The sequence below is a fragment of the Propithecus coquereli genome, unplaced genomic scaffold (genome assembly GCF_000956105.1).
Source record: "Propithecus coquereli isolate 6110/MARCELLA unplaced genomic scaffold, Pcoq_1.0 Scaffold358, whole genome shotgun sequence".
In the NCBI taxonomy this organism is placed as follows: domain Eukaryota; kingdom Metazoa; phylum Chordata; class Mammalia; order Primates; family Indriidae; genus Propithecus; species Propithecus coquereli.
Window position 1 is genome coordinate 1,618,799 of NW_012149263.1, and position 27,981 is coordinate 1,646,779.

The following is a 27,981-nucleotide window of genomic DNA, read 5'->3' on the forward strand; positions in this document are numbered from 1 at the left end:
GATATCAGGCACGGCCTGAGGCCAGCTCACCGTGCCGGCGCTCACGTTGGCGCTAACGCGGGTGTAACTCTCCTCCCCATGCCAGGCCTGGCCTGAGCGCTATATCCTCTGGTGCCAGAGCTGTTTTTAGCTCCATTTTTCAGATGGGTTAACTGAGACGAGAGGCTGAGCGTCTGGGCTAAGATCGCGGGGGTTGAGCAGAGGAGCTGTGATGAGCTGTTGACTGATTTCATTTGGAGAGAACAAGAAAGGTCTAGATTTGAGACTCTAAGAATGAGAGACCAGAATCAAATGTTCTCATCTATAGGTCCTAGCCTTGACAGTGACCTCTGACCCCTGTCCCCTGCCCCACCCGCAGAGGACTGTCCTAGATCCCCGTGGGGGTATGTTCCGGCCCACGAGCCACAAGGGGCTGGTGCCTGCTGCGGTGGTGCCTGCTGCGGTGCTCCCTGGCTCGATGCTGCTCCCTTTGCGCTGTCGGGTTTCTCGATGAGAAGATACGGTTGTGCGTGTCTAAGCTGTCTGGCCGCGACAAGGGGGTTCCCATATTGCCTGTGCGGCCGTCCTGCCCTTCCCTAGCAGTGACAGAGCTGGGCTGGACCATGGGGACTCCGGCCAGGGGATAGCGGGCAGTGTGTGTCTCCCAGGATCCACGAGCTGCACTTCATGGATGAGCTGGTCAAGGTGGAGGCCCACGATGCCGAGGTGCTGTGCCTGGAGTACTCGAAGCCTGAGACAGGTGAGACTGTGGCGTGTGGTGGGGGTGGCAAGGGGACACCCCTGGCAGAGCCACAGAAAGGGTAGTTGGTGTCTGGTGGGACTGTGGATGACAGCTGTGAGTCTTGAAATGTGTGTTTCACAACGTCACATCCTCTTCCCCTTTCCCTGTGTGTGCGTGTGTGTACACGTGCACGTGTGTACACGTGTACGTACACGCACACACTCACACGTGCACAATGCAGGAATGCCTGAGAGCACCCTGCAGCCGCGACAGTCCTTCACCCAGATGCTTCCGTGAGCGTTTCCTAGAAACGAGGACATCCATGTACACTACCACAGCACATGTATCAAATCTGGGGACTTCACTGTACTGTCACCTGCGGTTCCTGTTCCAATTTCGCCAGTTGTTCCAATATTGTCCTTTACAGCACCTTTGTTTTTCTAGTCCAGGATCACACTTCAGTTGTGTCATGGCTTTTTTATTGCCTTCATTCTAGAATATTTCCACGGGCTTAATTTGTCTTTTTGACTTCGGCTTTCTGCAGAGTATGGGCCGGTCATTTTGCAGAATCTCTCTCAGTTTGGGTTTGTCTGTTTTCCTCGTGATCTGATTCGGATGATACATTTTTAGCAGGAATACACGGGAGGCGGAATTACGTCCTGATCTGTTACACGACGACTTCCCCCATGTGCTTCTTTCATTCTTCCCTCCCTCATGCCCTCTGCCCCACCAAATTTTCTTTAAATCTCTCTTCACCCGGCCACCCTTCCTGAGCTCCCCTCCAGCACAGCCTCAGGTCGTGTCATTAGGCCTTGGACGTACCAGGTGACCACAGTAGGCGCCATCTGAGGGGGCCAGTGGGGAAGGCCGGGAGCAGAAGGAAGTGTGGCAGCCGGCAGTCAACAGGGTCTGCACGAGGCCCAGGTAGCCAGAGCTCAGAGAGTGACGGGCCACGATTTCGCACGAAACTGAGAGGGTGCCGGGGCTTGACATGGCTTGGCGAGGAGTCGCACTCAGCAGGAAAGGGCGCTGGGCTCTGCTGGAGGGTCCACAGCGGGCGTGCGTGGAGAAGCATCCGTGCGTGTGTCAAGATTCGTCCTCCCCGAACTGGTGGCGAGGGTTGTGAAATGCCAGGGTTTGGGGGCTCTGCGAAGACCCCGCAGAGCTGAGGGAGCGACTCTCGCTGGGTTTGGGCAAGCTGGATACAGTTTAAAACCAAAGACCCCTTCCCCGTGGATGGGGCAGCTCGGTCACAGCGCAGGCTTCCGGGAACCCAGGCCCATCCCCTCCACTCACAGGGCTGACCTTGCTGGCCTCGGCCAGTCGGGACCGGCTGATCCACGTGCTGAATGCGGAGAAGAACTACAACCTGGAGCAGACCCTGGACGACCACTCCTCCTCCATCACGGCCATCAAGTTCGCTGGTGAGCCCCTTCTTGCCCCCGTGCCCGGCCGATGGGCGCTGTGCTCGCTAGTCACTGCAGAGGCTGCCCCCAGCTCAAACAGAAAGGGAGGCGCAAACTGGATTCAGGCACAGCTGGGTCCAAAGGTTGAAGGTTGAATCTTTTAAAATTTTCAGCATCCCCTCTCCCTCCCTCCCTCCCAGCTTTGCCTTCTTCTCTTGCAGGCAGTATCTTGGTTGCCATCGTGCCCCTGGCAAGAGCTTTTCCCTCTTCCTATCGATTTTGGCAGAAACTGGGGCTGACTTGCCTTGTGCTGACTCGAAGTCCCTGCCCTTCCCAAAAGCAGTTACTGGTGCCAGGGCTTTGGCGTGTTCTCCTGAGCCAGTTCTGACCGATCTGTCCCTTGTCCACACCTTTCTCCGCCCCCTGATCCAGGAGGACGGGCATTAGGAGAGTGCTGGTCCCCTGGCGAGGGCAGGATGTGCCCTGGGAGCCTTGGCAGGAAAATAGGGGATATCGAGGGTTGCTGGAAGCTTCTGTGCCGGGCAGCGACCCTTACACCGTGCGACCTGGACGTGGGCTCCTCCCAGCAGTCAGCCCTTCACCCCCATGTCACAGCCAGAGCCGCGCGGCCAGTCAGTGCGGAGCTAGGTCTTGCCTCAGGCCGCCCTCCAAACCCCACGCTCAGCCAGAGAATGGAGGGATGGAATGGAGGCTGGAAAGAGCCAGTGCAGAGATAGATCCCTGGCCCTACGGGACTCCAGGGGGAGGGGAGGCAGGTGGGGTTAACTGATCAAAACCCAAGAACATTCAGACTATATTCAAGAAGAATCTGTTCATAGAATACATTCGTTGACTCTGCGTTCCTGTGAAGAGGTTTGTTTCTGTGAATGAGAATGTATTTATGGCCCCTGGCCTTCCCCACCTTCTGCCCTGCCTCTCCCCAGCTGAGGTGGTGGGAGCTGGGCAGAGACAAGTGAACATGTTTGATATGTTTTGTTGAAGACCTACCAAAAGCCGGTCCACTGCAACTTCTCAAACATCTTTAGAAACTGTGCACTCTCCCCTTCCATGGATGCGGGCAGTGGGAGTAACTCAGTAAATCTGAGTGTCTGGCTAGCCGTGACCTTGCCTTTCACGAATGGTCTCGATCCAGGAGAGTGATGACCAGCCCTCGTCCTTAGGGCCACCTTCTGAAGAGGGCGAAGCCTTTGCTAGAGTCCCCAGCCAGTCTGAGAGGATGCAGGTCCTGACCCGGGCTCCTGGTGCCCTGCCTGGCCGGGCTGGCTCACCCAGGGGCTGCGCTCAAAGCCTCGGCCAGTTAATTTAAACCCAGCACTGGCTGGTCAGAACCTGTCAGAAGCTACCCTGCTCAAGTGGGAGTCAGTCTTTTAACCCTTCTCTGTGAAATGTATGTCCAACGGGTGAATACAGTGTCTGTACAGCTTACAGATGTGAACAGCCACATCAAGGTCATACTTGGTGGCTGTGAACCATGGCAGACACACATTGTTTATAGTGAGAGACTGTTCCCATTGCTTATGGTCCTGATACTGCTAAATGGCTCGCAGGCCTTCTCCGGTCCCTCCCGGGTCACCCTCCCTCCCCACACAGCGCTCACTGACTCCTGCTGAGTAACATCCAGTATTAACACTTGTATGTCAGGCCTGGACTCTCAAATATCCTGTCACAGCGGAGCAGCATCCGTTATGCCAAGACCCTAAGTCTGTTCTGTCTTTTCGTCCTCAGCACAGCTCTTGTTCTGTAAGGAAATGGGAATAGCAAAAGCAGGAGTGTTTGTAGTGCTTACCATGGGACAGGCGCTGTCACGGGCTTCGCACAACTTCACGGGGCAGGGACTCCTACTAGGCCCAGAGGGGAGTCCCAGGGTCAGAGCACAGTGTGTAACAGCTTTGACTCTGGCACCAGAGACTGCCTGGTTCAGTCCTGGCCCTACAGCTCCATCTGTGTCCCCTCACACACACAGCTCCCATCCGGACCCAACACCCACTGCACCTCCTCCAGGAAGCCCTCCTTGATCCCAGTAAAGTTGGGTGATTGCCCTTGCAGTGGCGTTCCCGAGCTAGGGCCCCCGACCGTGTGGCCAGCCCTGCCTAATGCATTCCCTCCTCCTCCCCCAGGCAACAGAGACATCCAGATGATCAGCTGTGGGGCCGACAAGAGCATCTACTTCCGCAGTGCCCAGCGGGTAGGATGGGGTGGCCTCGGGGGCTGGGGTGAGGGGGCTTGTCAGGGGTGTCCTCTGAAGGTCCCGCCTGTCCTGCCAGGCCTCGGATGGACTACACTTTGTCCGTACCCACCACGTAGCAGAGAAAACCACCTTGTATGACATGGACATTGACATCACCCAGAAGTACGTGGCCGTGGCCTGCCAGGACCGCAACGTGAGGTGAGGGGTGGCCCCGGGCCCTTAGTTGGCCCAGCTGGTCTCTGAACAGCCCAGTATGGGACCTCGCCTGTCCTCTCCTAGGTGTCTGCTTTCCCCCCCTGCTCATCTGCTCCCTGAGAAGCTGGGCGGGATGGAGGAACCCAGCAGATGTTCCTTAGAAGCGAGGCTCTCCCAGGCCTAGCCTCCAGGTCGGCAGAGCTTCCTTCTGGCCCTCCCTGGAGCCAGTGCAGGGAGACGGAGAGACGTGGGTGTGGCTCACAGACCCACTCATTCACCCGCATTCCCTGAGCACCTAGCAGGGCTGGATGGTGCCAGGGTCACGGCAGTGGCCAGAGCAGCCCCAGGCCCTCCCTTCTTCACAGAGTTCTCAATCCAGTGGAGGGGACCAGGCAGTGACAGTGCGGAGTGGTCAGGGCTGGGACGGGGAGAGCCCAGACGGTTGTTCCCAGGGGGTTGCGGGGGCCCTGGGGAAACACCTGACCCCCTGGGGATTAAGCAGGACTTGCTGGAGGCAGGGCCATCTGAGCCGAGCCTGGGGAGGGTGTGGAGGGCGAGCAGGGGAAGGCAGGGAGTGTGCACAGGGCAGAGCCTCCCTCACAGCCCCGGCCGAACGGGGGCCAAGCCCCAAACCCCCCGGGCCACCGGGGAAAACGAAAATAAACCAAGGCCAAAAAACGCCCCCCCCAACCCCAAAAGGGGTTGCAGTCCAGGCATCAGATGGGGACAAGAGGCAGCAGGGGACTTCCAGGGAGAAGGAGGGCGGCAGGAAGCAGAGGGTGACAGGGCGCAGGGTGGGCAGGGCCCTGATGGGCATGCTGCGCCCACCTCCCCAGAGTCTACAACACCGTGAACGGGAAGCAGAAGAAGTGCTACAAGGGCTCCCAGGGTGACGAAGGGTCCCTGCTGAAGGTGAGAAGCGGGGACCCCCGGGGTGAAACCCTCACGCAGACACCCCCACACGGGGCCCCTGTCCGTCTGCCGCCCTGATGGGCCACCCGAGACCTGTGTCCTTGGTGCTTAATCACAGGGTCACGCAGTGGCCAGCACCCACTCAGGCCTGGTTAACCAAGGATGCTTGGGAGCAGGTGGGGGAGGGTGGCCCTGACGGCTTTACCTTCTTTTTTTAGCTAAGAGACGGGATCTTGCTCTGTTGCCCAGACTGGAGTGCAGTGGCATTGTCATAGCTCACTGTAACCTCAAACTCCTGGGCTCAAGTGATCCTCCTGCCTCAGCCTCCCGAGTAGCTGGGACTACAGGCATGTGCCATCGTGCCTGGCTATTTTATTTTTTATTTTTTGTAGAGACTGGGTCTCACTAGTTACCCAGACCAGCCTTGAATTCCTAGCCTCAAGTGATTCTCCCTCCTTGGCCTCCCAGAGTGCTGGGATCACAGGCGTGAGCCACCGCACCCGGCCTACTTTACCTTTCTTTGCTAAGCCCTTCCCCAAGCGGGGGCATTTGAGTGGGTTCCTTTGAGAACAACAGGGTACAGTGGGCAGGATCAGGGAGGCATAGACTCCTCTCCTGGCTTGCCCCTGCCAAACGTGCATTACTCAGGGCAAGATGGGGACCTTCTCAGAGCCTCCTCGGGACCAGGAGAGTTGTGAGTTCAGGCTCCAGGGTCAGCCCCCAGCTCTGCCCGCCTGCCTGTGTGACCCTGGGCAAGCATCACCTCTGGAGCTGTTGTTTCATCTTCCGTAAATTGCACATGAAGATGGCGTCTATCATGGGGTGTTCTGTGGAAGAATTAAGTTCGCACCACACAGTGCTTGGCACGGGGCCTGGCTACCATTACTGCTGTTGCGGGGGTGGTGAATTTCTGCTGCCATAAAATGGGATCAGCAGTTCCTGCCCTGCCAGGGTGCACGTTGCGAGGGTTCCCTGGGATGATTCCATGTGCTGTGCGTCCAGCGCAAGGGTGGCCCAGACAGCGAGGGCTGGGATGTTGGCCCAGTCCAAACAATAGGGAAGATGCAGGCAGCCTCAGTGACATGTGGCTCTTTCCCGGCAGGTCCACGTGGACCCCTCAGGCACCTTCCTGGCCACAAGCTGCTCTGACAAGAGCATCTCAGTGATTGACTTTTACTCGGGCGAGTGCATCGCCAAGATGTTTGGCCATTCAGGTGGGTGTGGCTCGCTGCTTGGGACACCTCCCCTCGCCCTCGCAGCCTCCAACTCAGAAGGCAAGTGCAGCTGCTCTGCTTTGTTTGTAGAAATCATCACCGGCATGAAATTCACCTATGACTGTCGTCACTTGATCACAGTATCTGGAGACAGGTGGGACAGGCCCGGAGGCTGCCCCTGGGTGGGCCTCCCTCTGGGAGGGGTGGGACATAATTAGCGGGGAGAGTGGGGGCTCAGACACCGCACGCACCGTGCCACAGCCCACCTGTGTAGGAGACTCCTGAGCTTCCCAGCTTGTTCCCACCGTGGACAGTGTGCACCTTGGTGTCACACCCAGCCCCGAGTTCAAATCCCAGATCTGTCGTTTATTTTCTCATCACCGTGAACAGGTCATTTCCCCTCTCTGAGTCTCAGTTCGTTCTTCTGTGAGAAAGATGACACCATCTACCTTGAAAATTCTATGACGAGCATTGAATGAGATTTTATAGATATATAAACTAATTAGCACATGGCTGGTGCTCAAGGAAGTCCCTTTTGTCACTCCCTCGGTTTATCCCACTTCTGCACAGCCCCTTCCTCAGGTCTCGAAGCAGCCAGAGCAGGCCCTGGCTTGCTGGGACGCCCTGACCCGGGCCCAGGGTGTAGCTCTGACAAAGCCCTGAGCCCCTGCGCCGAGCTGATGGGGGAGGGTCTGGGGGCTGGAGCCCTGGCTGTGGCCGAGGGGTTCCCGCGGTCACTCTTCGCTCCCTTCCGCCCCTCTCTGGCCTCCGCAGCTGCGTGTTCATCTGGCAGCTGGGCCCCGAGATCACCAACTGCATGAAGCAGCACTTGCTGGAGATCGACCAGCGCGAGCAGCAGCAGCAGCAGCAGCACATGAAGGACAGGAAGTGGAGCGGCCACCCCAGGTCCTGATAGCCCCCATACCCCATCTGTCTGTTCACCAGAGGGATAGAGGGATGTCCCCTGCCCTGGGCCCTGTGAGGAGCGATGCTGGGGACGTAGCCATGGCCGAGACAGCCTGGTGCAGGAGGCAGGCTTTGCACTCGCAGCTGCGATAACCGAGTGGAGGGTTCACGGCGGGAGAGAGGGCTCGTGGTGCGGCTCTGAGCGCGCCGGGGAAGCCCCAGGGGGCCGAGGTGGAGGGAGTGGTCAGTTAAGGGTACAGTGGAGCTGAGGTGTCCTCACTCTTTAAATGGAAGCTGTTCCTTCACTTATTTCTTTGAGTCCTCTAAACGTATTTCTTTGAAGGCTTTATGCTGCAAAATTGGTTTCATTTGGAGTGAACTCATGTTCTAGTTTTTGATTTTAGATTCGGTTTGGGGAGTTGCTCATTTTGAGTGGGAGGTTTTTGGTTTCCTCTCTCCTGCCTCTGGATGTGTCCCTGTCTGTGCCTCTCCATCGTGAGGCTTTGCCATGGCCTCCATGCAGACTCCTAGGGCCCCGTGGGGACCAGGTGGACCATGGCCACTAGTCCTGGGGTGCTGTTGGAGGCATCACAGATCTGGGCACCGAGGGAGTGCGCAGATCCCTTTGGCTCTCGGTTCTGAGGCTCACCCGCCCCGAGGCTGTGAGCAGAGTCCTGGCTACAGTGCCCCCCTCATGTCAAGAACGTTTGAGTTTCCCACACGCCAAAGGAGCCAAAACCTCATTGCCACCACCTGAAGGGGACCCAGCAGCCCAGGACGGCAGCCCCAGCGTCTGCTTTGCTTTCTGTCCCGTTGCTGTGGCCCTGGCACAGTTTGTCCTATTTTCGAGCCCATTCATCGGGGTGATGCTTGTAGGGGAGGGGGCGTGTCAGGCGAAAGACCCAGCAGCATCTGGACCAGAAGCACAGGGCCCCGCGCTAGGCAAGTCCCCACCACCCTGTTGACCCGTGTCCTCTCCTTCCTGTCCTGCTTCCTGGCTTTAGACAGGAGACATATGCATCCCTGCCCTGTGAGATTCACTCCCCGAGCCCTGGAGAGCAGACAGAGGACGAGCTGGAGGAAGAGTGTGAACCGGAAGAGCTGCTGAAGACGCCTTTCAGAGACAGCCTGGATCCAGGTCGGAAAGGGGCCCTGTTGGGAACTGTGTCCGCGTGAGGAAGCGGTGCTAGATTTTGCCCACTACTTCGTTCTCAGGGCCTGGCACATACTGAAGCTCAATAATTATGTCAGTCAAGATTCTTTCAGTGTTACAGCAGCCAGACTGTTGTTGGCTTTAGCTGGAAAGGGAATTTTTTGGTTCATGTGACTGGAAGTTCAAGAGGATTGGCTTCAGGCATGGCTGGATCCAGATAGTGAGGCGATGTTAAAAGGAAGAGATTTTTCTCCATCTTTTGGCTCTGCTTTTCTTCACGTTGGCTTCACTCTTGAGCAGACTCTCCCTAACTAGAGGAAAAGATGCCCCTAGCAGCTTCAGGTTTTATAAAACTCTGTAGAGAAGAGAACTTCTCTTTCCTGACAGCTCAAGCAAAGTCCTTGGGTTGTGGCTCATGTTCCTGGTGTGAATCTTGTGCCCATTCCTGAGCCAGTCACTGTGAGGGTCCAAGCCCGAGTCACGTGATCACTCCTGAGGGCAGAGGCTTTAGTCAGCTCCACTTGAGCCACCTGACTAAAGGTGGGGAGTATCAGGGGGCCGTCCCAGGGAAGAGCAGGGTGCTGTTAACTAGAAGGCAGGACAGATTGTGTTGTTCAGGCAAAAGGAACAGTAGTAGCTCAACAACTTTCTAAAAGGCCAGACTCTAAATTTCTGCCCCTCTGCATAGGCCCTCATGGTTGCAAGAGGCCTGCCTAAGTTCCAGCCATCAGAGACATGTTGAAGAGGAGAGACCTTCTCTCCTGAGAATCTCCTCCAGAGCGGAAGCTGTCTCCCAGGAGCCCCTAGCAGGCTCCCCTCAGGCATCGCCCCAGGATGCCTCCAGCTACAGAGAGGCTGGGAACGGTGACCAGCACTCGGTGCTTTTAGCGTCGGTGGTGAGCTCTCCCCACAGGGGAAAAATAGGCAGGGGCTCACTGGTAGGCAACAGCAACGTGCGAATTCAGCCTCGGACGATCAGACATTACAGAGTGAGCCAGTTTTCCTTATTGCCACCGTCATGCCCAATCCAGTGTCGTCTCTGGGTTGGCCACCTTTATTAGCTCAGTGTGCGTTCTCACAGCCTCTTCCTGAACATCGATGCGACCGCACACGGGAAACACGTCACGCTATTTATCGTGCTACAGACGCTGTTCTGTACCTGCCTCCGCTCCAGAGTATCTCACCCACCCGTGCGTCGGCGGGCACCAAGCAGAGGCCCCCCTTTTAAACCAGCACCAGACTAGAGTTTTTTAAGTATTTCCCCTCTGGGTGGGAAGTAAGTTTGTCCTAATTTTCACCACTGTCGTAAATGAGGCTATTCTGGGCCCTCCTGGGCTTCCTCCTCGGGCCCGCGTGAAAGTTCCTGCAGGACGGAGGCTGAGGAGTGGCACCATGGAGCCCTGGGGTTAGGACATACTTTATCTTAAAAGAGAGCCCCAGAAGCTCTGCACGTCCAGTTACTGCCCACCCAGCATTGCGCTGGCGCTTCGTTCCCGCGCACGTTCTGGCATGTGGTAGCGTTGAGCGTTTGGTCTGGGTCAGTCCTAAGAGTAAAGCGTTGTGTCCCGCTGTTTAAATTTGCGTTTCCCTGACGGTCAGGTGGAGCATCTGTTGATCTGTCAGTCGTGTGCCTCTCTGGAGAGCTGCCTGTGCGTGCTGCCCGTTGCCTACTGGGTGTCTGTCCTCTTTTCACGGATTCCATGTGTCCCTGCAGATCCCCGGTGCCTGCTGACCAACGGCAAGCTACCGCTCTGGGCAAAGCGGCTGGTGAGTCGCCCGGGAGGGCGGGACGCCACGGGCTGGCAAGGAGGGCGCCCTCCCGGCTCTTCTTTGTTCTGGGGACCTTTCCCTCTCCACGTCTCTCCTTTCCCTGGACAACCTCTGCCATCCAGGCACGGTGCTGGCTGTTGCAGACACGGCGCCGAGCGAGGCGGACAAAACCCCCTTCGCAGGCTCGCTCACCAGGGTGGGCGAGGGACAGCGTCCACGTTAACTCAGTGAGCCACGTAGGACGCTGGCAGCTGGAAAGTGCTGCAGGGGGGCGATATTAGGTAAACAGAAAGGGCCTCGCTGGGAAGATGATAGTTGAGCAGAGAGACATGCACATACTGGGGAAGAATGTTCTAGGCAGAACAGTCTGCCCGTTCAAACCCAGGAGGCAGGGTTGTGCTCAGCATCTTCAAGGACGAACAGGGAGGCTGGGGTGCCTGGTTTGGGGTGGATGAGGGCCAGAGTGGGGCACAGAGAGGTAACAGAGGCACGTATCGGGAAGTTATTTCTGAACAGCGTGCAAAGCCCAGAGGCTGGGTGAGGTCTGTCCAGTGTCCGTGGCCCTGCTGCAGCTGATGAACACCTACCCGGCTGCCTGACTGTCCCATGTCCTTCCAGCTAGGAGACGAGGACGCGGCAGATGGCTCGGCCTTCCGTGGCAAGCGCAGCTACCAGCCACACGGCCGCTGGGCGGAGCGGGCTGGCCAGGAGCCCCTCAAGACCATCCTGGATGCCCGGGACCTGGATTGCTACCTTACCCCCATGAAGCCAGGGAGTCTGGAGGACTCCGTTCTGGACACAGTGGAGCCGCAGAACCTGGAAGGCCTGCTGAGCGAGGTACGTGCCACCCCCCGCCCAGCCTGCAGCCCCTGCACGACTGCCCACCCAGGACTTGGGGCCCGAGGGCTCTGGTTTTGAAAATAGGGCTGAGCCCCGCTCCGTGGCTGCAGAGAGGGTGACATGAGATGGTGAAACGCAGGAGGGCGAGTCCTGGGCCTGGTGCACAGTGAGACTTCCCAGGGCAGACAGGGAAGTCACTGTCACTTGGGAGTTAAGAGCTTGGGCCCTAGAGCAGGCCTGTACCTGAGTGGGGGACACTTGAGTAGATAGAGCCTTGGCCCTACCCTTCCTGGCTGTGTGACTTGGAATAAGAGGTTTGTCTCTCTGGGGTTGGGTTTTCCAAAAAGCCACCATAACGCTCCCTGCTTTGGAGGACCTTTCCAGGAATGTAGTGGTAAGAACAGGGCCTGGGCCCTCATAGGTCCCGCGGGTGGCATAATGTACGTATAGTAATGCGCACAGAGCTCAGGCATATAGCTTGATGAATTACCCGTGTAATTCGTATGTGCCCACCACCCCGGTCCTATAGAGAGCACTTCCTACCTCCTAGAATATCTGCCCGTGCCCCTCCCCGCCAGTGTCCCCAGCCAAGGTAACCGCTGTCCCGACCTCTCACCGTGGATTGGTTCGCCTGTTCTTGAACTTCACGTAAATAGACTCCAAGACGGTCAGGCCTCTTATGTGTTTGGAGCCATGTGGAGTTCTTATCTGTGAGGGGACTGACGGGGCGGGGTGGGGGGCACAGAATGAGCCCAGGGTTAGCGGAGCACTGGGCACAGGCCTGGCTCACAGCGTCCCACAGTGAGAGCTGCCGGCGTCGTCCCCGTCCCACACTGTTGGCCCTAGAGGTCGTGGCCGCCTCAGAGTGGCTGTGCTCTCTTCACCTCACAGTCGGAGAGTCCCCAGGAGGGTGGCTGCAGGCATCCCTCCTTCCTGCCCCAGCAGAGGGAGTCACCTGAGGCCCGTGAGCTCCTCATCTACTCCCTGGAGGCAGAAGTAACAGTCACGGGGACAGACAGGTGGGTGTCCTTTGCACCAAGGGGAGCCTTAGCGGGAGAGAGGCGGCCCCGGCTGATAGGTACATGTGAATGACTGCCCTCCGCTTTCCCAGTGGGCCCGTGGGAGCGGGATGGGTGAGGCCCAGATGGGGCAGGAGCCCAGCCCTGCAGCCTCAGAGGCAGCCTCGGTTTCCCTGGTTCCAGGTGGGGGGCAGGGGGTTCCTGGGAGAGGGGGTGTTTGGAGGAGGCAAGGGAGGCTGAGGCAGTCTCCCAGGAGGAGCAGGGCGTGGGTGCCCAGGGGCGCTGGGTGTTGACCCGCCAGCGTGAGCTTCTCCCCACTGCCGCTGGCGCCGCAGCGAGTCCTGCGAAAAGGACATGGAGGAAGGGCTTGGAGACCAGCACAGCGACCCCTACCTCAGGGTCTCCTCCGTCAGCTCGAAGGATCAGAGCCCACCCGAGGGTGAGTGGGGCAGGCAGGGACCCTGTGACAGACTCTTCATTCAGCCAGGCCCCTCTCTGAGCACTCAGGGTGACTCTGACCCAGTCCTCCTGAAGCTCAGAGTCCGTGGCAGCAGACAGACATGGTCCCTGCCACTTCCTGAGGGTGCTGGAGCCCCGCTGCCCACCGGCTGAGAACCCCGCTCTGCCACCTCCTTGATGTGCAGCTTTGCTTGTCCATAAAAGTGGGGGGTGGGCGCTGCCCTCATCCCCATTCTCCACACGGGGAAGCTGCAGCCCAGGGAAGTGGAGCCACCTGCCCCGCTCACCCCGAGAGCCCGGTCCTGACCCCACACCCTGCTCCTTCAGACTCAGGGGAGTCCGACGCCGACTTGGAGTGCAGCTCTGCCACCGTGCACTCCTCCCCTCCACGGCCTGACCCAGGCTGGCGGGCTGCCCTGGTGACGCCCCCCACACCAGGTAAGCAGGGGCCAGACAGGCCAGCCAGGGTGCGGAGTAAGAGGCTTGTCTCTCTGGGCTTGGGTTTTCCAAAAAGTCGTCGTAACAATCTCCTCTGCCTCAGTGGGCCTTTACCAGACTCTGTCCTTGGCTTAGGGAGGGTCACGATACATGTTCACCGGCCCCACGTCAGCCCTGGACTTGGCACTCGCTGAGCCTGTTTCCTTGTCTGGAAGACGGGAGTCTTTCCTTCTCAGCCTGGTGGCAGCAGGGTGTGACGGGCAAGTCCAGCTTTCTCTAGCGTCAGGTGGGTGGCACCTGCCATGACTCACGACGCTGACGGCTTCTCTCTAGGACGCCCAGGTGCCACAGAAGAAGAGCTGTCCCAGCCCGAGGCGCCAGGCACGCGCAGCAGCTCCCTGCCCCAGACCCCTGAGCAGGAGAAGTTCCTCCGCCACCACTTTGAGACGCTTACTGACAGCCACCCGGAAGGTAGGGCACTGCCCACTCTGAACCCTGCCTGGGCTGTCGGTGCAGTCTGGGCCAGTGTGGACGCCTCTGGGGCGGGGCTGTCCCTGGCAGGCCGGGGAGCGTACCTTTTCCCTTGAGGACCGAGCTGTGCAAGTCTCCCTCTCCCTGCTCCGTCTGCTCCTGGGCGCAAGTGTTTGTTGCTGGGCGTTTCTGGGGATCCACCTGCCGCCGTGTGGGTCTGCCTGGGTCCACGGCTGCTTGGCTGCGATGACTCTGAGGGCCCCGGGCATCTTCCCCTAGAGCTCTTCCATGGCTCCCTGAGAGACGTGAAGGTCTCCGAGGCCGAAGACTACTTCAATCCCCGGCTGAGCATCTCAGCCCAGTTCCTCTCAAGCCTCCGGAAGACATCCCGGTAGGAGCTGGTGAACCCTCCCTCCACCCGCCCGCTCTCTATACGCCACCGCCCCTGGCAGGGCTGCGCCCCTCAGGCACGCAGGGCCGGCTGTGTGAGTATCCCTCTCCCACCCGGCGTCCTCCCCGCAGGTTCCCCCACACCTTCCCCGCCCAGCTGCCCCAGCACCTCGCGACGTCTCCAGAGGTCAAGCCCACAGCCCGAAGGGGAAGCCAGCCCCGAGCAGAGACCCTGAGAGCAGGTACTGGGGCCACCTCCCTCGGGGCTCAGGGCCGGGCGCCAGCAGGCCTCGTCCTCACCTCAGAGGTGTGCTTGCCGGTCCTCTCGGGAAAGGCTGAGGAGACCCTGGCAGCCTGGCGCCCACTGAGCGAGTGCCCCCGAGCCCAGATGAACAGCCCTGGGTTTCTCAGCAAGCGGCCTAGGTGCCCAGCTAAGCTGGGTGTCTCTTCAGACCCTGCAGCCCCTGGGGTGGGCCCTGCGCGTCAGCTCCGCGGCTGGGGGTGAGAGAGCCTCTACTTCCCTCACAGCTCCCTGCCTTGCAGAACTGGCGCCCTGTGTCCCTTCCTCGTCAGTGCCGCCCACAGACAGGAAGCCTCCGACGCCCACGTCGGCACCCAGCCCGGGCCTGGCTCAGCGTATCCACGTCCCCTCCACCTGTTCCCACATGGAGGCCACTGCCAGCTCCCGTGCCAAGATATCACGCAGCATCTCCCTCGGGGACAGTCAGGGCCCTGTCACGGCTGAGCTGGCCAGGCCCCTCCGAAGGCCATCGTCCATGGGGGAGCTGGCCTCCCTGGGCCAGGAGCTCCAGGCCATCACCACCACAGCGACACCCAGTTCGGGCAGTGAGGGCCAAGAGCCTGCTGTGCACTCCTGGGGCAACCACGATGCCCGCGCCAGCCTGAGACTGACCCTGTCAAGTGTCTGTGACAGGCTGCTGTTACCCCAAGTCCCCCCGGAGCCACCCACCACGTGTGTCTGGTCCCAGGAACCTGTGGACTCTCAGCCTGGTGTCACAGTCACGACAGCCAGCTTCCGAGCCCCCAGCCCTGTGGACGTGAGCACCCCGAGGCTCCACAGCTCCGCCTTTCTCCCCAGGCTCCCGGCCTACGAGCCCCTCGACCCTCCTGCCCGCCCCAACAGCCCCCAGCTTCCAGAGGCCAGGCCTGGGGTCCCTGGTAGCACCGTCTCCCTCCTGGAGCACGCCCCTGGTGAGTACCACCCTTGGAACAAAGCCCTGTCCCCTAAGCTCAGCCCGTGTGCTAGCTGGCTGAGCTCCAAAAGTAGACGCTTGACTCAGCCACAGGGACTGTGCCATTCATCCATTCACTTAAATATTTAATGAGCATTTTGTACCTGTTGGGATTTGTTTTAGGCCCTGGGGACACAGAACATGGTGGTAAACAATAGAAAACTGACAGCTTCATTGGGGGTGATACCCGGCAAAATCTGTAAGGAAAGCGTCAAATGTATCCTGAGGTGACGCGCGCTAGGGAGAGAAATCGGACAAGGGGGTCGGTGCTGGCAGTTCTAAACAGGATCAGGGGAGGAGGCTTCAGCGAGAAGGCTGCGTCTGAGCAGAGACCGGGAGGGGAGCCTGGTGACCGAGCGAGTATTCCAGACACAGCAACAGTGCTTGGACTCGGCCCAGACGCCCTGGCCTCTCCCCGCAGCTGGAAAGTAGCTGCGTCTTGCTCACGGCCTGCTCTCTACCCCAGATGCGTCGAGTCTGCGCTGGGGCAGCCCTGGGCGCTGGGGCGAGCCCCGGGTGCCCGCTGAGGTCCTGCCCCCAGCTCCCCTTGAGCCGAGCAGCGCAGGGAGCATCTCGCACAGGCTGCAGACCGCCTTCCAAGAAGCCCTTGACCTGTACCATGTGGTGAGCCACGCCCGAGGGGCAGAGGAAAGGGTCACGGGGGCTCCTTGGGCTGCCTGGCCCAGGTGGCCCGTGACAAGGCCGGCATCCCTTGCAGTTGGTCTCCAGTGACCAGGTGGACGCTGAGCAGCAGCGGGCGCAGACTGAGCTGGCCTCCACCTTCCATTGGATCCACGGCCAGCTGGAGGCCAGCGACTGGCTGGTCAGGACTGACGTGTCCCCAGCCCAGGGCCGGCCCAGCCCCGGGCCCCCCTCCCCACCTGCACTGTGCCCCCTGGCCAGCCCAGACCTGCACGCCCTGCTGGAACACTACTCGGAGCTGCTGGTGCAAGCCGTGCGGAGGAAGGCGCGGGGGGACTGAGGGCCAGTGGCCGTTGTCACCACAACCCTGCTACCTGTGAGGAAATAGGTATTTTAAGCAAATAAACTGACAGTTTGCAGAAATCGTTCCTGGAGCCTATCTGGGCCCATCCACAAAGCCCTCTGCAGGTGGATGCAGGGGGAGGGCAGAGGGTGGCACTCAGGGGACAGCCCAGGGGGCTTGCGTTGGCCACAATGCCAGGCCCTGTTCCCAGATTCCGTCAATGGGCAACATGGGACCAGCGTTCCCGAGAAGTTTGAGAACTGCAGTAATGACAGTCCCAGGGCCAGGCCTCCCGCACTGCCTACTCCCAGCCCACTGAGCTGCCGCAGGGGCGTCATGTGTGGTCCTTGCCCAGTGGGGCCCAGCTGTACCCCAGGGAGGGGCCAGCCCTTCTTCCGTGCCCCCTGCTGATGCCTGAGACCCCACTGGAGCTGCTGTGATCACCACGTGCCCAACTTTACCCACCTGTCCACATTTTGCCACATCACTGGTTCACAGCCCTTGGGCCAGGCCCACACTGGATCCAACAAGGTCCAGGCTCTTGCTGTCCTCATCTGCAACAGGAGAACCTGAGGAGAGACAAGCAGGCTGGCCCACTGGACAGTCCTGGCAGGCCCAGGCCGCCCAGCAGCTGGAACCAGTAACTCCTTCCCCAGCAGTTCTACGTCCCAGGAGCCCCTAGCGCTGGTACTGGCTCCCCTGGGCAGCAGGCATCTAGACACGTGGTGTGTCTTCTATTAAGAATGCCATTCTCATGACCACAAATGCCCCCATTGTCCCATGTCCCTACAAAAAGGCAGCCAGCAGGGGCAGGGCCCTTTCCTAAAGCACAGTCCCACCAGAAACAGGCTCAGAGTGACCCGGTTTCTTGCCCAGGGTCCCAGAGCTGAGACTTGAACCTAAGTTTGCCTGGTGGCAGAGCTGGCCCCTTCAACATGAGGACACAGCTCTCTGCTGCCGTAACACGACACACATCAGGACCAATCCTGCAGTTCAGAAAACCCTGCCAGCTCCCAGGTGCCTGTCACTGTTCTGCACACTAGGGACAAAGTGAGGAACAGGTCAGGCAAAGCGTCTGCCCTCAAGGCCATCCATCTTCTAGAGAGCAAGACAGACGCGCCTGCAGGCGCCCTGCCGTCCCAGTACTACTGCAGGCCCGGGGGCACGGGAGCCTGGGCGACGCAGCCCACCCAGGCCACCTCCCAGGACACAGGCCAGCGTGGAACAGGATAGGGGTCTGGGGGCAAAGGAAGATACCTGGCACCAGATTTCTGGTTTCAGCAGCAACACAGGACCTGGTGGCCGCAGGAGATACAGTGGCAGGCACGGGCAGCTGGGCCCCTGAGAAGAAACAGAAAGCAGCTCTCCCAGACCCGTCTGTCAGCTCATCCCTCTCTACGACTTGCCCCTGCGCCCCACACTTACCTCGGCCCCCCTGTAGCGGAATTCGTCAGGACAGCGCCTAGGTGCTGAGCTACCAGACCTGTGCCAGGCACCCTAGTCAAGGCTGCAGGACATCCAGCAACTGTGAGATGGAGACACCGCTTAAAACCCCATTTTACAGATGGGCCAACTGACACCCAGATGCTTGCCACGCCACCACACCCCTCACGACGTCCTAACCACACCCGTTTTTAGGTCTGCCGCATGCCAGTCCCCGTGCTATGCATTCTCTCCATGGGTCTTCAACGCCAACTGATAACAGGGAGACTCCTTAGTCCCACTTCCCAGGTGAAGAAACTGAGGCTCAGTGAGAACTGCCTTGCCCCAGGTCCTCCGGAAGCGCAGTGGCACGGCTGGGCTGCCAGACCCTCTGCGCGGCCTCCCTTGCTGCCCCGAATGATCAGCACAGCTGACTCTCACCACCAAGCCTGTGTGCAGACCGTTCCCTCCACCCGAAACCTCGCCTTCCAAGGCTCAGTGCCGAAGCCATGACCCCGCAGGCTGGATCAGGAGCCTCTCCTGGGCCCCCAGGCCCCCCTGGGCTCTCCCCATCAGACTTGGCTCACTCTGCCAGTGCGTCCCCCTCGTAGTCCTGATCATTCTGGCCTGTCCCTGGTGTGTCTCCTTCACGGACTTCTGTGTTCATTTGCACACAGGCCTGGCTGGTGGCTGGAGCTCAGAAAATCGTTGGGTAAATAGACGGGAGAAAGTAACTGCATTGGGAATGTTCAAAATCCTTAAGCCCTGGTTGACAGTCAGACAGTGACCACTCTAGAACAGAGCTTGGCCAGTGATGCGCTAGGGTAGGGTCCTGGGAGCCCCTGGCTTTGTCAGGTGTCCCCCGCCCCCGCTCCCCCTCCCACTTTAGTATCCAGACTTGGGAGAAGGGGGTGGTGTCCCAGGCAGTCCCTAGGTGCTGGATCATTAACAAACCAGTATTTTAGTGCCCGATCAGTGCTTCTGGCTTAACATTAGCTCTGGGCATCTGAGGATCAGAGAGGTGGAGGCTCCTGCCTGAGGACGCACAGCCTGGATCCTCATTTTGCCCTTACCTGTCCTCCCTGCACCCTCTGGAGCAAGGCAGTCAATCAGCGGGGTCCCCCTGCCCTGTTTCCTCAGACTGCTGCTGAGATTTGAATAACCAAGCAGGCTGTTGGATGTCCTGTGGTGACTGATTTGCCTGGCAAACAGCCCCTCTAGTCCTTTGCCCAGCTGGTACGACAGGAGACACTCAGCCCCCAGGGGCCATGGTTCCTGTCCCCATGCCCCAGAGCTGCCTAGGCCCATCTCCCCTGCCTTGACCCTCCTTGGGGGTCCTAGTGTTTGTCTGCCCTGGAGGCTGCAGAGCTCCCCCAGGAAGCGCTGGGAGAAGAGGGGGATGAACGGCAGGCTCCCAGGGCAGAGGTAACCGGAGCCAGCTAAGTCAGCTCGCTGGGCCAGCCAGGAAATTTGCATGCATCTCCTGGCTTCCCCCTCCCTTCCCACCTGGGACAGTCGTTGGGGCTGAGTTCCGACAGCTGCTGGAGGAGGCAGCCTGTGTGCGTAGAGCCATCTCGCCATTCCCGAGGGGATGCCCCGTGCCTTCCTGGTCAGGAGTCGGCGTCCACAGCCGCCCAACTGGGGCCACTTGCCTGACCAGCTCCGAGGAGATGCCTATATCCCAGGTGGGCCCCTCACTGGGCCTGGAGGTAAGGGGCAGGGGAGACACAGGCATCACCATCGGCTTCTCTCCTCAGACTGCAGCAGCCTAGGGGGGCCGCCAGCACGCCAGCCTTCCAGCCTCAGGGACTCTTGGGCAGCGGTGAGTCTGCAGCTGGCCCACAAGCCCTGGCTCAGTTTCGCCTGACCGTCCCTTACTACTCAGGCCCATTCGCACACGCCCCCCAGTCTCAGGACCTTTCCACCGTGGTTCTCCCTGCCGGAAACGCCCCTCCTTTCCCAGCAGGGAGCTCCCGTTAGGTCTCATCTCTCTGTCCAATGGGGCAGAACAGGACTCAGTCCAAGGGCATGATGACCACTTTATGCCAGAACATAGAACAAGGTGACAGGAGTACGATGGGCATGAGGGATATCCGAGCGTTTCAGAAGGGGTATTTCAGCTGCGCATGCATCGGAAGGAAAGCACTGGCCAAAATGTAAATGTGCTTGAGATAATTACACTGTTTACTGAGAGCCAAGCACTGTTGTAGGCACTGAGTATTTAGTACGAATTAAGACAAAGACTCACTCCTTTATAGTGGTGGGAGCTGGGGGTACAGACCATAAAATCAGAAAAGGAGGCAGGGCACAGTGGCTCACGCCTTAATTCTACCACTCTGGGAGGCAGGAGGATCACTTGAGGTCAGGAGTTCAAAACCAGCCTGAGCAAGAGTGAGACCCTGCCTATACTGAAAATAGAAAAAATTAACTGGGTATGGTGGTACATACCTGTAGTCGCAGCTACTCGGGAGGCTGAGGCAGGAGGATGGCTTGAGCCCAGGAGTTTGAGGTTGCAGTGTCCTATCCTGATGCCACTGCACTCTAGCCAGGGCAACAGAGCAAGACTCTGTTCTTAAAAAAAAAGGATATATTACATTGGAAGATGAAGAATTATGAATGCGACAAAGACATAAGATAAGGGCGATGAGGGACGGTCAGGGAAGGCGCTGGGGAGAGTGACATGCACACACACTAATCAGTCTCCAGCCTTCCTAGTTCTCCTTGGCTCTGGGCAATCGGTAAATAACTTGTTTGCACAGTAACACAGGGTGGGAAGGGTCCGGCCAAAGGGACTAACTCCTGCATCCCTCTGGCAGCCCACACAGGGCCCCCCAGCCTCTGCTCCAAGAGGCCCAGGGACACTGGGCTGCCCGCTTTGTCCCAAGGCCTTCCCGTTGCAGCGCATGCTGACGAGGCACCTCAAGTGCCACAGCCCAGCACGCCGCCACGTGTGCCGCTGTTGTGGCAAGGGCTTTCATGATGCCTTCGATCTCAAGCGCCACATGAGGACTCACACTGGTGAGCAGTGGCAGGGACAGGGAGGGCTGCTGGGCCCCAGGCAGGGAAGGAACCCTGGAGAGGTACCAGGGATGTGGAGTTTCCAATGTTTGTGTGCATGCGGCAGGGACACAGCCAACCGGAGGCTTGAGACACGGGGTACCTCAGACCCCAGCAGATGGGTGTAAGGTGGAACCAAGGTAGGGGCCTGCCAAGGGGTAGAGTCAAGATGCGTGCTGGTGAGAGGACTCAGGCCCCCAGATTAAAGGGCACAAAGGAATGCCTCCCTCCTTCTCCCCCAAGGGAAGGGACATCCTGGTGAGGGAGGGTGGAAACACAGGTGTCTGCCCCATGTTTGCACTGGATGCGGGCAGCAGATGGTGGGTCATAGGCGGAAGAGTCTGAAGAGCTTGGAATCGGGACGGGAAATGCTCAACGCTGGAAGGCAACCTAGGAAGACTTTACTCCAAAGGTCATTGCCCTCTCTGTCCCTCCCCCTCCACACCCTGTGTGCAGGGATCCGGCCATTCCGTTGCGGTGCTTGCGGGAAGGCATTTACGCAGCGGTGCTCCCTCGAAGCTCATCTTGCTAAGGTGCACGGGCAGCCAGCCAGCTACGCCTACCGTGAGCGCCGTGAGAAGCTGCACGTGTGCGAGGACTGCGGCTTCACCAGCTCCAGGCCTGACGCCTACGCACAGCACCGTGCCTTGCACCGCACCACCCGAGACGGTGTGCCAGCGTCCTGCCCACGAGGCAAATAAACACAGGCAACTCGTGTACAGAACCTGGCATTTATTACACTCGGGGGAGAGGGGTGTCACTCAGTCCAGCGGTGGCCGCAGTGTGGAGCCGTGCAGACGTAGTACAAGCGCATGGCGTCCTGGTAGAAAGGACACACGGTTGGGGAGGGTCTGTACGCAGGGGAGGGTATAGCATGGCACCCTCCACCCCGCAGTGCCTCACCCCAAACAGACCAGAGAACTCTCCCAGGCAGTAACGGTCCAGCTCAAGATTTCAGGAAGGACAGGGTCACCCCAATATTGGTACCCCTGCCCCCAGGAAGCGCCAAGCCCCAGATACTCAGAAAGCAGTCGTGCAACTCACCTCGGCCCGGGCACTGTGTGACTGGAAGAAAACCGCCTCCTTGTGGCCGCACCTGAGGGGATGGTTCCATCACGCAGAGCTTGACACCCTCCCCTCCTCCCTTCTTCGCCCAGTGAGGATGAGCCACTTTCCCTCCCCAATACCAACTGCGCGCTCACTTCTGGCACGGGTGGTCCTCGGTCCGCGGCAACGTGGGGTCCTGGGACACGTCCGCGATGATCTGGGTCAGTTCGCTGCAGGGATAGTGGGTGACTAATTATGCTCAGACCGGACCTCCAAAGCCAACAGCCCCTCCCGCAAGCTCTGGTCCCGCCACTCACTCCACTTCGTGCGTGATCTTGTTGACGTAGATGCAGCTGTTGTCGGCTTCCTGCTGGTAATCGCAATTCCGGCACTGCGAGGGGGCGAGTGCGGGGAAGGGGTTACAGAGAGATGAGACCGGAAGGGATGACTCCGAGATGGAGTCTCGAAGTTAGTCCCCTCCGGGATGAACAAGACAGGACAGTCGGGTTCACTGAGCGGGTGTTGGGGGCGAACTGGGCGTACGCGTTACACGGGGTGGGGCGGGGCCACGCTGGGAACCGCGCCCGCGCTCACCGCGTAGAGCAGAATGCGGTTCTCCTTGTCTTCCTTGGGATACAGCATGTTGTTACTGTGGGAAGGGGAGGTCAGAGATCAGTCCCGGAGCCTTTCCTTGCTCCCCTTCCACACCTGCTCCCCGGGCCTCACCATTCCTGGCAGAATCGAATACCCACGAAGCCCGGCTCGTAGGTCCCGTCAGGCTCCATGGCGACGCGCAGCTCGCCGAGCCTTCCGCGCCTGCTCCGCCGCGCTACGGGTCGCGGGAAGGGTCAGGCACAGTTGCTTCGCCCAAAGAGGGGCGGAGCTGTGCACACGTGCTAGGTCCCGGCCGCCTCGTGCCAGGCTCTCTGCGCGCTGAAGTTTGGTTGATTGCTTGCTTCAATTTTTTGGTGTCTTAGATTTCCTAGGCCTGGATTGCTTCCAGTTTCTGGCCTTCTCCTCCCTAGTTTACAGAATAGTATGGATCTGGTCCAAGAGCAGGGAAAACAATGCCCAGCGTAATCTGCAGAGCTCTGCGCATAAGCGGTAGAAGCCATTGTTCTTTGCTTGGCCGAAGGGCAGTGCACATGCGCGAGTTTACCCTTCGCGAACCGGGATAACTCTTACCCGTCCTTCCTCTCGGCTTCAGCCCCCGCCCGCCGGCCCCGGCTACTATTGGAAGGACTGAGAACCATGGAGGACTCCCTGGATTGGCTGGACCCTCCCAGGAGTACGGGAGGGCTCGCTTCCTGGCGGCGGCGGAGCGACGGCGGCGATTGGCGGGCCCTCGTTGCAGGAGAGCGTGGATTGGTCAGGTCCCGAGGAGGGGCGGGGCTGATATCCCAGAAGCGGCGGCGGCGGCTGAGGAGCCGGTGTGAGGCGGCAGGACCGGGCTGCAGGCCCTGGCAGGGTGCGGCGATATGGAGGTGACGGGGGTGACGGCGCCCACAGTAACGGTTTTCATCAGCAGCTCCCTAAACAGCTTCCGCTCCGAGAAGCGGTACAGTCGCAGCCTCACCATCGCGGAGTTCAAGGTGTGGCCGTGGGGGCGGGGCCCGGAGGGGCGGGGCAAAGAAGAAGTGGGGGAGCTTCCCGATCGCGGGGAGGGGCCAGAGAGCGATGGGGCGGGTCCAGAGATGATCCGCGGGTGCAGGCGCTGGGGATGGGGCCGCGGTGGGGCGGGTCCGGAGAGAACCTGGGATTCCAGAGAGTGGGGGTGGAGCCAGGGAAAAATTAAATGGTCCAGAGAGCGAGGGCAAGAGCAGAGGGGCGGGGCCCGGTGTGTCCCTGGGCCGTGGGTCTTGTGGAGGAGCAGGGATGGGGTGATGCTTATTGATACAAGGGGCGGAGCCTCAGGGCAGAGGGCGGGGCCCCTGGCAGCCTTTCTCCTAACCCTGCCCCCTCCTCGCAGTGTAAACTGGAGCTGGTGGTGGGCAGTCCTGCTTCCTGCATGGAACTGGAGCTGTATGGTGCTGACGACAAGTTCTACAGCAAGCTGGATCAGGAGGATGCGCTGCTGGGCTCCTACCCTGTAGATGATGGCTGCCGCATCCACGTGAGGCCTGCGACCTCCCCACCCCCGCCATTCATTTATTCACTCAACAAATACTTGCAGTGCCTTCCCCTATGTAATACCCAAGATAGACCCTACCTTCTCGGAGTCCCCAGCCCAGCGTGGTGAGAGGCAGACTTATCACTAGATAGTGACAGCCCTGTGTGGTCTGGGCTGGGACGCAGAAAGCTCAGGGGACGGGGGTACCCAGAAGAGGTGTCTTGACTCCACCTGGAAGAATCGGAGAAGGCTTCCTGGAGGAAGGGATGTCTGAGCTGAGATCTGAAGGATGAGGAAAGAGTGACATAAGAGAATAGGTAGGAAGGGCATGCCAGGTGGAGGGAACAGTAAGTAGTATACAGACCTACATACAGCGTGAGGCAGGTCACGGTGAGTGATGAGGCTGGACAGGTTGAGAGAAGCCAGAGCACAGGGAGACCACTGTGTGCATCAGCTCACGTCCTTGTTTCTATCCTGATGCTCCCACCACCTCACTCACTCTGTACCAACCACATTGCACCTTGGACATCCCAGGTGACCTCCACCTCAGGGCCTTTGCATATACTCCATGGTTCTTTTTGCATATGCCTGCATGGCTCACCCCTTCCCTCCAGTCTTTACTTGAAGTGCCACCTTCCTAGTGAAGCCTTCACTGGCCTCAGTATGAAGTTTTAGCCTCATGTTCATGCCTTTTCCCTTTTTTGCTCTATTTTAAATTTTTGTCCTTAGCTCTTATCACCCTCTGACACACTCTGAATTTTTCTCCTTGGTCTTCTTCACTTATTGTCCATGCCCCCCAATTAGGGTGCCATGAGGGCAGAAATTTTTCTCAGTGTCGTTTACCGCTGTGTCCCCAGCACCTGGAACAGCATCTGGAACAGAGAGGATACTCGGGGAATCAGTGTTGGATGATGAGTTGAATCCGTAAAGCAAGGCTGGGACGGTGGTGTGATTATCCCCACTTTGCAGAAGAGAAAACTTAGCTTCAGAATGGAATTTACTTTCTTAAAGATGAACTGTCACTAGAGTTTTGATCTCAGTCTGCAGGACTCCAGAAGTCAGTGTGCCCTGAGAACTGGTTCTTTTTTCTCTCTTTCATTTATTCATTAACTGTTCGTGGAACATCTGTGTTGCGATATAGTTGTGAGGCACATGTGAGAAGGTCCCTGGTTAGCTCTGTCCAGTGTATGAGGTAGCTGTTAGCTAAATGATCAAAGGCCCAAAGGTGAAGGGTCAGTGGAGATGAGAGCCATGTAGGAGGAGATCACAGAGCTCGGAGACCCTATGCTGGGGTATGGGTATGTGACCCATCAGTAAGATCTGGGAGGACTTCCTGGAGGAGGTGCCAGGGATAGTACAGGAAGAGGTGCTCTGGGGTCTGAAGGTGGAGGCCAGCTTAGTGGGGTCCCAGAGGCCCAGGGAGAATAGATGCACTTCCCAGAGGGCTGTGAGCAAGGCCTGAGCACTGCCAGTTGGGTTCATTGACTTCAGGGCCATCAGTGGTGTTGATGCCAGCATGTGTGGGACTTTTGGGGGCAGAGTCAGCCTCCACGAGCCTGGGAGTGGGTGAGGAAGAGGAGATGGCCGGTGTAGATAGCTGCTCCTGTCCCTTCTGGGCTCAGGAGAGGAGAAGAGGCTACAGTAAAGGTGAGGGTAGAGGAATGTGTCTTCTTCAAGACGGGGGAGGCTTAAGTCTACAGAACATTGCAGCGAGCAGCTGCACCCCGGCGCCCCAGGCCCCTGGGCTAGACCCTGATCCGCGCTGACTCCCTCCCCTCACCACAGGTCATTGACCACAGTGGTGCCCGCCTTGGGGAGTACGAGGACGTGGCCAGGGTGGAGAAATACGAGATCTCACAAGAAGCCTACGACCAGAGGCAAGGTACGGACGCGTGGGGGCCAATGGGAATGTGGGGCGGGAAGGGGCGCAGGCAGGACAGACAGGGCCGTTACAGGGAGGCCGGTGGTGTGGGCAGTGGGGCAGAGGGCTTGGAAGGAGGAAGGGGGCTGGGGTGAGGCTGGGGGTGGGTACAGGTGGGGCTGGGAGTTGGGGGGGATGGGCAGTCAGATGGGGAGCCTGGGAAAGCAGAGAGGGGCTTGTGGGAGAGGTGGGGGGCTGGGGGAGCAGTCAGGGTCAGATGCAGGATGTGGTGGGGCAGACGAAGTATGGAACATGGCGCGGACGGGGCAGTGTCGCAGTTAGTGCAGGCACCTGGGGACAGGTCAGAACGGAGGGTGGGCTGGGCATGGTGGCTCACGCCGCCTGTCATCCTAGCACTCTGGGAGGCTGAGGCGGGAGGATCGCTTGAGCCCGGGAGTTGGTGGTTGCAGTGACACCACTGCGCTCTAGCCAGGGTGACAGAGCGAGACTCTGTCCACCCCCCAAAAAAAAACCAGAATGAAGGGTGGAGATGCGAGGGGCTTCGGGGGCCAGAGGAAGACAAAAGTGAGCCTGCAGGGGCACATGAGAAAATGGGGTCACGTGGAGGTTGGAGGCAGGCGACATCCCTTTAGTTTCTGGATTGTGGGGAGGTCCCAGGAGTCCTAGGGAAAGGCAGAGCCCGTGGTGGGAGACCTGGGGGCTTGAGTGACAGCCCTTTGACACCTAGAGTGGGAGTGTCTCTGTGAATGTGGGCCCCTCGTGGGTGGAATGTTATCTCGTTAGGCCAGAGGTGCGACCCCAGAGACCACATCTGACCCCGTTCCCCCACCTGCCAACAGACACAGTTCGCTCCTTCCTGAAGCGCAGCAAGCTTGGCCGATACAATGAAGAGGAGCGGGCGCAGCAGGAGGCCGAGGCCGCCCAGCGCCTGGCGGAGGAGAAGGCCCAAGCCAGCGCCATCTCCGTGGGCAGCCGCTGCGAGGTGCGGGCGCCTGGGCAGTCCCCTCGCCGGGGCACTGTCATGTATGTAGGTATGTGGCCCGCAGGTCCCAGATCCCTGGGCTCCAGTGCTGAGAGGGACACCATTCATTTGTTCAGCAGAGCCACTGAGACCTTTTTCACTGACACATCTGTAGGTACTTCCAGGGTCCATGTGAAATTTTGTTACACGCATAGCACGCGCAGTGATCGAGTCAGGGCGTACAGGGTGTCTGTCGCCCGAGTGTTTATCATTTCCATGTGTTGAGTATATTTCAGGTCCTCTCTTTCAGCTATTTTAAAGTATGTAATACATGGTTTTTCACTGTAGTCACCCTGCTCTGCTGTCTAACACGAGAACTTATTCTTTCTGTCTAGCTGCATGACTGCGTCCATTAACACATTGACTGCCACACACAAAAAGTCAGAAACCTTTCCTTGGGGCCACAGTGTTTTATTATGAAAATAGAATAAAAATGTTGAATGTAATTTAAAGGTAAACATAAATAGAAAAACAAAATTTCTTGACTTCTATTCATTTAATCCACGTATTTAGAATTAAATTGTCAATATTCATTGAAACAATAAGAACATCAACAAGTAACATTTCATGTATGCTTCATGTGGCCCAGAGTCAAAACTCGAGTGAGTTAAATACAACTCTCATGGCAGTTAATGTGTTAACCAACCTCTCTTCATTCTCCCCACGCACCCTCACGCCCTTCCCAGTCTTGGGTATCTGCCATTCTCTCCCTGCTTCCATGAGATCAAGTTTTAAGGCTCCCACATATGAGTGAGAACATTTGATATTTCTCTTCTGTGCTTGGCTTATTTCACTTAACATAATCATCTCCAGTTTCATCCAGTTGCTGCAAATGACAGGATTTCATTCTTTTTTCTGGCCGAATAGTATTCTCTTGTGTACCTGTACCACATTTTCTTTATGCGTCCATCTGTTCGTGCACACGGGTTGATCTCCTATCTTTGCTGTTGGGAACAGTGCTGTAATAAACATGGGAATGCAGGTATCCCTTTGATACACTGATTTCCTTTCTTTTGGTTAGATACCCAGTAATAGGATTGCTGGATTGTATGGTAGTTCTGTTTTTAGTTTTTGGAGAAATCTCCATACTGTGTTCCACAG

At 58.6% G+C, this 27,981-nt stretch overlaps 4 protein-coding genes across 4 annotated transcripts in view; 3 read left to right on the plus strand and 1 right to left on the minus strand.

Annotated features, from left to right (window-relative positions):
* Positions 1-16,338, plus strand: part of WDR62 (WD repeat domain 62) — a 33,507-nt gene extending 17,169 nt beyond the window's left edge. Inside the window, exons 12-32 of the mRNA XM_012651508.1 lie at positions 648-739; positions 2,020-2,145; positions 4,266-4,333; positions 4,413-4,534; positions 5,368-5,443; positions 6,546-6,657; positions 6,748-6,811; positions 7,432-7,563; positions 8,568-8,701; positions 10,431-10,483; positions 11,105-11,323; positions 12,218-12,345; positions 12,681-12,784; positions 13,132-13,242; positions 13,576-13,713; positions 13,993-14,104; positions 14,236-14,380; positions 14,438-14,471; positions 14,632-15,315; positions 15,823-15,980; positions 16,075-16,338. Of these exons, the coding sequence (XP_012506962.1) occupies positions 648-739; positions 2,020-2,145; positions 4,266-4,333; positions 4,413-4,534; positions 5,368-5,443; positions 6,546-6,657; positions 6,748-6,811; positions 7,432-7,563; positions 8,568-8,701; positions 10,431-10,483; positions 11,105-11,323; positions 12,218-12,345; positions 12,681-12,784; positions 13,132-13,242; positions 13,576-13,713; positions 13,993-14,104; positions 14,236-14,380; positions 14,438-14,471; positions 14,632-15,315; positions 15,823-15,980; positions 16,075-16,338 (3,076 nt within the window). The remainder of the gene's footprint in view (positions 1-647; positions 740-2,019; positions 2,146-4,265; positions 4,334-4,412; positions 4,535-5,367; positions 5,444-6,545; positions 6,658-6,747; positions 6,812-7,431; positions 7,564-8,567; positions 8,702-10,430; positions 10,484-11,104; positions 11,324-12,217; positions 12,346-12,680; positions 12,785-13,131; positions 13,243-13,575; positions 13,714-13,992; positions 14,105-14,235; positions 14,381-14,437; positions 14,472-14,631; positions 15,316-15,822; positions 15,981-16,074) is intronic.
* A 3,016-nt stretch (positions 16,339-19,354) lies between these two features.
* Positions 19,355-21,521, plus strand: OVOL3 (ovo-like zinc finger 3). Its single transcript, XM_012651494.1, has 4 exons — positions 19,355-19,448; positions 19,521-19,585; positions 20,580-20,781; positions 21,277-21,521. Exons 1-4 carry the CDS (start codon positions 19,355-19,357, stop codon positions 21,519-21,521), a joined length of 606 nt encoding a protein of 201 aa, XP_012506948.1.
* Positions 21,522-21,541: 20 nt separating this feature from the next.
* POLR2I (polymerase (RNA) II (DNA directed) polypeptide I, 14.5kDa) lies at positions 21,542-23,076 on the minus strand. The gene is made up of 6 exons (XM_012651554.1): positions 22,594-23,076; positions 22,462-22,516; positions 22,185-22,258; positions 22,023-22,097; positions 21,865-21,916; positions 21,542-21,640 (listed from the first exon to the last, which is right to left on the minus strand). The coding sequence occupies exons 1-6, from the start codon at positions 22,650-22,652 to the stop codon at positions 21,578-21,580; spliced, it is 378 nt and encodes a 125-aa protein (XP_012507008.1). The 5' UTR covers positions 22,653-23,076; the 3' UTR covers positions 21,542-21,577.
* Positions 23,077-23,102: 26 nt separating this feature from the next.
* Positions 23,103-27,981, plus strand: part of TBCB (tubulin folding cofactor B) — a 6,808-nt gene continuing 1,929 nt past the window's right edge. Inside the window, exons 1-4 of the mRNA XM_012651555.1 lie at positions 23,103-23,459; positions 23,837-23,980; positions 25,763-25,859; positions 26,699-26,890. Of these exons, the coding sequence (XP_012507009.1) occupies positions 23,346-23,459; positions 23,837-23,980; positions 25,763-25,859; positions 26,699-26,890 (547 nt within the window). The 5' untranslated portion in view covers positions 23,103-23,345. The remainder of the gene's footprint in view (positions 23,460-23,836; positions 23,981-25,762; positions 25,860-26,698; positions 26,891-27,981) is intronic.